This window comes from Penaeus chinensis, chromosome 39 (genome assembly GCF_019202785.1).
Source record: "Penaeus chinensis breed Huanghai No. 1 chromosome 39, ASM1920278v2, whole genome shotgun sequence".
In the NCBI taxonomy this organism is placed as follows: Eukaryota; Metazoa; Arthropoda; class Malacostraca; order Decapoda; family Penaeidae; genus Penaeus; species Penaeus chinensis.
In genome coordinates, this window is record NC_061857.1 from 16,822,218 (window position 1) to 16,829,717 (window position 7,500).

General features: G+C 41.7%; 1 protein-coding gene across 1 annotated transcript in view; it reads right to left on the reverse strand.

Moving 5' to 3' along the window:
• Window positions 1-4,989: 4,989 nt before the first annotated feature.
• LOC125046481 (loricrin-like) overlaps window positions 4,990-7,500 on the reverse strand; it is a 7,039-nt gene continuing 4,528 nt past the window's right edge. Inside the window, exons 4-5 of the mRNA XM_047644261.1 lie at window positions 6,605-7,500; window positions 4,990-5,048 (exon numbers count right to left, since the gene is read on the reverse strand). The exon at window positions 6,605-7,500 is cut by the window's right edge and continues 943 nt beyond it. Coding sequence (XP_047500217.1) covers window positions 4,990-5,048; window positions 6,605-7,500 — 955 coding nt within the window. The remainder of the gene's footprint in view (window positions 5,049-6,604) is intronic.

Consider the following 7,500-nt stretch of genomic DNA (forward strand, 5'->3'; position numbering starts at 1 on the left):
TTTAATTACTAATTCTAACATATTTGGAAGACCACAGGATTCCCATCGACAATCTAATTGGCTTGGCTACAAACGGCACAGCAAACATTATGGGTGAACATAATTCCCTAAGCAGCAGACTAAGATCAACCCTTCCAGGCATTACAGTTTTCAAGTATATATGCCATTCGATTCATTTATGCGCATCAGAAGCTGCAAAAACTTACAAGGCAGTGTAAAGACAGAGTGCAAAGAGGATTCATGAATTCAAGGAATTCCAGGTGATGTGGAACGTAAAAGCTCACAATGTCTTGCATGTGTCCAAGACCAGATGGTTATCCCTCTATGAGACTGTGACCAGGCTATCTGAGCAATGGTCTGCTCTAAAAGGTTACTCTGATATAAAAAGAGCAGATAGATCATTAAGACTCCTGGCACTGGACAATTTTGTTTAACTTTTTAATGGCAATTCAATTTAATGTTATCGAACTTTCTTTGAATACACGCTGCCAAAATGCAATGCATTTAATAAAGAGTTACAGAAGCAAGGACCCACAATGCAGTTGTATGAAAGTACTGATGATTTCTATCGGGAGATTTTATTAATGTTCTGTTTTCCAGAAGTAGTGATCAGGGAACCACTGGCAAAGACTGAAGTAAGAAACGAAAACAAGTACCAGCCACTAAACCTAATCTGGCATAGATGCCCTCTCAAAAAGAAAAAAAAGAAATCTGGTCCTGATATTAGGGCAAACTGCTGACATTTCCTCTTTGCACTGAGATCACAAAAACGGTCCCCCATCAATGATAAGTTATAGTATCTGGCATCAGTAATACATCCGCCAAAGACTTTAGACCGTAAACTACGATCTACTGTGCCATCTCTGCAGCAGTTGGTAGATGCACTCCCAAAATAAATGAGGAATGACGAAGACTTCCGTGGCACGGATTTGAAACCGATATGAAGGGCTATGATGCCTTGAACTTTTCATAGAAGTGGGGAAAATTCTAGATCAATAATTGATTCCAAAATTTGAGTATCTATCAATTTTTTTTCCTACAAGTTCTTTCTCTGCCGACTTCTAATGCCGATGTGGAACGAATTTTCTCGTACCAAAATTTAAGTAAAACCAAGAATTCGGTACAACTACCATTTTTTAAATTACTATTTGTGGCAGAATATGCAAGAAGCCTGGGAGGCACAGATAGTGTGCAAACATTTCCATCATTTCAATAACTAAATTTGTTATCATAGTAGCTGAAAATGTCATGTATATTTTTTCTTCTCATTATTTGTCATTGTTAATTTCATCAACATAAATAAATGTAAATTAGTTACGAATTTTACTCTCTAATCACCATATTTACCCCTTTCTTTGTCAGAGAAAGGGGTAGTTTATGACAACAGAGTGTTTAAAGCAATCATAGCTCGATAACGACAACCAATCACGTTGGTAATCTCGACAGCACTGCCAGTGACCTAGTAAGTCACGACTTAGGCAGCTCGACCACACCTGTCGTGAGGAGCTAGTGATGGGCCGACGACCTGCCTGGAGGATCTCCATGAGGGACTCGACCACGCGCTCTGGTCGGCGCATGGTCGCATCACTAGCTCCTCACGACAGGTGTGGTCGAGCTGCCTAAGCCAGGTGAGCTAGCAGTTAAGTTAATTATTGATTCTGATTTGGTCCTTCTGAATGATAGTAGTCCTTCATCGGAAACACACCTCAGATCTCGTCAACAAAAACAGCCAAGTGTCAGTGGCTCACCAATGACGACTCACTTTAGTATTGTTATTAAATATTGCAACACAGCAAGAACTCCTTTAGCACCTAAATTTACGTAAAAAATATCGGACTGTATCGCCTCCGCAAGGAGCGTCAGGAAACCATTGATGATAAAGTAAACAATATTCAGAATACTATTTGATAAGCAGCAATGTGTGGACACCAGATTGCTGGAGGGAGCTGTGCGAACGCAATAGGGCCTACAAACTTATTAAAGAATAACACCAATAGTGAGATTTTTTGCAATTCAAACTAGCAGGAGCTAGGACTCATAGAACAGTAAAACAAGTCAGAAGAGACTCCTGGCGGAACTTTCGGCTGTACCAATAAAACGCTGGTGCGGGCCCCGCATTTCAGTCCCAGGGAAGGGAGTGGGATCCCCGCCTTGCAAACCGTATTTTCAAACTGCTCGGGCAAGCTCCTTCCCTGGTGACTTCTGCGGGGACAGGTTGGTACCCTTGATGCATCCCGCCCACCGCATTTGGTACGCCTAATGCTCTTCATTACGATTTACTGCCAAATTCATGTTATTTTTTTTTTTTTCGGGAAAGATAGAGTTAAATTTGACTATCGATATGCCAACCGTCATTTACAGATGCCATATTCACAATCGTTCTCAAAAACTTTGATCGTTCGGGAAAGTTCAGGGTTATTAACATGAGCAAATACTGTATTTCATTATCAATAAATCAGCCAGGTTTGCATATTACTTATTTTCAGACGTGTTTCAAACTCTCCTGCTTCTCCACCTAACCTTAATCTAACTGAATGATGATATGCTACATATAGGCTGGATATATGTCGAAATTCCTCCGCCGGCGGATGATAAGAAACTTAGAACCTTCCAGAAATACACACACACATATATAGACTGATAGAAATGTGTATTTATATGTATATATTGTATATATACGTGTATTTATAAGCCTAGATAAAAATTCCTGAGAATGTTGGATATGAATGTGTCCAAGTAAAGTGACTTTACATCCAAAAGAAATTAACAAATTTTATTTATTTTACAGACACTTTGCTGTTTTTGTTGAAGAGATATGAGGAATGTTTCCCTTGAAGGACTACTATCATTCAGAAGGACCAAATCAGAATCAATAATTAACTTAACTGCTAGCTCACCTCTAACATCCGCCCGCAGGGAGCCCCATAACGTAATTTATTTTGTGGCAGACTATTCTGAAGAGCTTAGAGCTCATAAATTACCACATTATCATGGGGGCAATAAACTTAACATTTAGTCAGATACGTGCTCTTAATTTTTACTTTGCATGCAACAAACCCCAATGTAGAATGTAGAAGTCACTTCTGTAAAAGGAAGGCTAAAGTGGATGGCGATTCCACCTCCACCCGCACCCTCACGGTCCTTCCAACATAAGGGGTAGTTCCTCAGCGAAACGACCTCATCAGAGACAAGGTGTGTTAAATGCGTTTCTTGGAGAACTGTAATATCGGGAGGACGAGGATAATGATTTAAGGGCATTTAATCTTGCTCTAAGAATTCGTCAGTTCCACTGTATAATGGCCGACGCGAAGATTATGTTTTATGGGCTTTTGAAGTGCCTTCCCAGTTTTATTTTTCTTCTTTTGGGAGGGAGGCGCCTCTTTTCCCTCGCTTCCCGGGGACCTCTCTCGGGAGGGTTTGGAGACAGAAGCCTCCATGTCCTACTGCTCCTGGCGAGGGAGACGACTGGCAGAATGCGACCTGCTTCTCTCTTGAGAAGTCGATCGAGAGCCAGGCAATGTCCACATAGGAGTAGCCTGGACCAGAAGGTACGATACATACTGTGATTCAGTATCAGCCTCCTTGTTTATGCTGGGTTGATGCAGCCATTTGGTCGACCATTTTAGTCAGTGGATATGCTTAAATATTAATTTCTTTGACAGTTTAAGTTCGGCAATTTCTTTATCTTTAGCTGCAAGCTGTTGACTGACATTCCTTGCTCTAGGGGTGATGCTAGTTATTGCTACAGCATAGGAAATATTGTTTGTGTGTCAAACTTTCCACTTTCCTCCTAGCTTCAGTACAACTAACTTCATGCTTTTTTCATATATGCTAATGTCTCAGTCTCCTTCAGGCTGTTTGCACTCAACAGAGCCTGACTGATGGAGACCTCCATAATTAGCACATGTGAAAATTTTATTAGAACTTGTAATTGTGCCGTGAGCCTAAGCACATTTACAGCAAATTAATTGATTTGAGTCTTTATCAATACATCTTAATGATGTGTGTTCGATTTTTTTTTTTTTTTTTTTTGGCATCTATTGCCATGTTTTGGCTTTTGGATGTAAAGTCACTTTACTTGGACACATTCATATCCAACATTCTCAGGAATTTTATATAAAACAAAAATAAAGAGAACAGTCCAGTTTCTGTTCGCACATTCCCATCCTTCTTAGTCATACAATTAACGTCCAATACATTTTGGTCCTTCATGCTCTCTAGAATTTCACTTTCTTCCATCGTCCTCAAATCCCTATGAAAGATCACGTACAAGTATTTGGGCCGATAGGAATAGTTACTTTAACTCTGAGATCACGTCAGCTTAAGTAAATCCTTAAATAAGACTTCCATCTCACAATTTTCTGACAAAATCAAAATCGCCGTCCACTTGACCATTAAGACTTTTTCGAAAATAAACGGATTCATGTTCAAAAGTGGTTGATTTTCATTCATTCATTTAACATTCGTGTGCCTTGCATTCTTAGTAGGGATTTTGAAAAGAGGTCTTATAGATCTGTCTTTAGAGGGGGATCCATTGTTCAGAGTCGAGTTTACAATAGAGCGGTCATGGGTTTCGGACCAAGTCCAAACGCTTGGCCCAAGACCGTAGTCCTGAAGGGATCAAAAACTCTTAACTTTCGGTATTAAGCTAATACCACTAGCTAAGAGAATATGGCAGTTTCCGTCCTCTCCCTCCCCCCCCCCCCTAGTGGAAGCCTGGTTGCATTCTTTAGTACCAAAGGGAGATCGAGTTATGTGGGAGGCACTTCCTTACCGCCGAACTTGTCTAAGGGAAGGGAGGTAATACGAAGCCCAACCCCCAAGCAAATACGGGAGCCCACAAGAGAGCTACGGCAGGCTCAGGGAAGTCACCCAAAGATAGGAAAATAATAATAGTGGACCTCCCTACCCAGGGGTCAAAACGCATCAGGTCTGCCATGAGGTAGAAGAGTACTGCGGGTCTGAGGTGGGGTGCTGACTACGCCTACTCTAGTCTCGTGTGACTTGCAAGATCAGAGCATTGAAGGTGCAGTTAAGGCAATAAGGTTCTGAAAAAAAAACATATATTTATTCTATATTTTACTCTAAAGAACTCAGAAACAACAATGTCGACCGAGATTAGAGGCCAAGGACACCAGGGTAGCTCTTGTGGCACACGACTTTAGGTTTATTGATATGCGTTATGGAAACGGTCTGATTTTGATAAAAGCTCTTACACGAGTGTAATGTATAAATTTATCAGTCTGTTATGTTTACTTGTACCGAACACATGCCCCCATGCCAGATTGGTATGCATGGATACCTTCATGACAATAGTAAAATAATGAATTATGCTTTATTAGTAGTAAAGACAGATTTAGGAAAGTAATAAACAAAAGTTAAATTTAGCTTAAAGGTTGACCCAGCGCCGATATACTATAGGAGTATCAATTTCCTATATAGGCTATATTGCTATTCAGTGAGGCATTTGTATCAACTGATCAGTGTAAATGTACTCCACGTGGGTGCATGTACCTCGAGTTAGGAAGCCCCGGGCCTCGAGTTAGGAAGCCCCGGGCCGAAATAGAAACGGGCCTGATATTGTGGATCAAAATTTATTTGGGGACTTTATTCTGCATTTATTTTACCGGATATTATTTTCTGTTTTCGGGCGTTTGGGAGCAAAATTTCAGTTGTAGTTCGTTATACCGATATTTGACGTAATGTTTAGTGTTTGAATACACTTGTACTTATTTCTATTTCTATTGTATTTTATCATATATATATCTGTGTGCGTGTGCGTGTGCGTGTGTGTGTGTACAAACATACATACATATGTATATAAATATATATATATATATATATATATATATATATATATATATATAATGCAATAGAAATAATATACTATTATTCTCACTCAGAGGTCACCTGAATTACAATCAGTTGTTTGCAACATTTGTTTATGGACACAGTATTAGTTTCTAAAACATATATTATGATGACTCATTTTCATATTTGTTAAACACTAAATACAGTGTTTGGTAAATGTGAGCTCAGAAGTCTACTATTAATGTATAGTTTAAGTAAACAAAATTAATCAATGTTTTATCTTCACCGTCCACATGTAGGTCATTTGACACACAACATTATACAAACCATTTATTAAGAAGAAAATGCGAAAATAAATAATAAACCGAAGTTGGTTCCTCGACCAGTCAGCTATTTGGTAGCTTTTCTACGTACTTGGTTGAACATTACTGATTACTGAACATCATTATATGTCGGATTTTCACCAGCTTTTATCTCCTTCTCGTAGCAGGCCAAACGAAATACTGCGATAGCAAAATAAAAGAAGGACAGTAATTCAAAACAATATAGGATGTATTAAATTGATGTATTCACAAAAAAACGCTCAAACAACAATATTTTTTTTTTTGTTTTTTTTAGTCACAGACCAAACAAGAATGAAAACGACTAGGCATTTAACGGAGAAAATAAAACACAACATAAACTTCTATTGCTGCTTCACGAAGCCCGATCCGAGACGACGGATCAAGGAACCGCGGCGTCGGACGGAAGAGCGTCTCGGCGGACTGCTTCGTCTTTCATTTCCCATACATACTGGCGCTGGAAGCCCCGGTGATTGGCACCCACCCGGAACTGCCACCGCTACCCAGAGGGGCTGAATATCCTCCACTAAGAGAGCTGCCTCCACCTCCAGAGGGCGCTGAGTAGCTTCCACTCAGAGATCCACCTCCGAAGGAACCACCTCCTCCACCCACAGATGGCGCTGAGTAGCTTCCACTCAGAGATCCACCTCCGAAGGAACCACCTCCTCCACCTCCACCCACAGATGGCGCTGAGTAGCTTCCACTCAGAGATCCACCTCCAAAGGAACCACCTCCTCCACCTCCACCCACAGATGGCGCTGAGTAGCTTCCACTCAGAGATCCACCTCCGAAGGAACCACCTCCTCCACCTCCACCCACAGATGGCGCTGAGTAGCTTCCACTCAGAGATCCACCTCCGAAGGAACCACCTCCTCCACCTCCACCCACTCCACCTCCACCCACAGATGGCGCTGAGTAGCTTCCACTCAGAGATCCACCTCCAAAGGAACCACCTCCTCCACCTCCACCCACAGATGGCGCGGAGTAGCTTCCACTCAGAGATCCACCTCCAAAGGAACCACCTCCTCCACCTCCACCCACAGATGGTGCTGAGTAGCTTCCACTCAAAGATCCACCTCCTCCGCCTCCACCCACAGATGGCGCTGAGTAGCTTCCACTCAGAGATCCACCTCCAATGGAACCACCTCCTCCACCTCCACCCACAGATGGCGCTGAGTAGCTTCCACTCAGAGATCCACCTCCAATGGAACCACCTCCTCCACCTCCCCCCACAGATGGCGCTGAGTAGCTTCCACTCAGAGATCCACCTCCGAAGGAACCACCTCCTCCACCTCCACCTACTCCACCTCCACCCACAGATGGCACGGAGTAGCTTCCACTCAAAGAT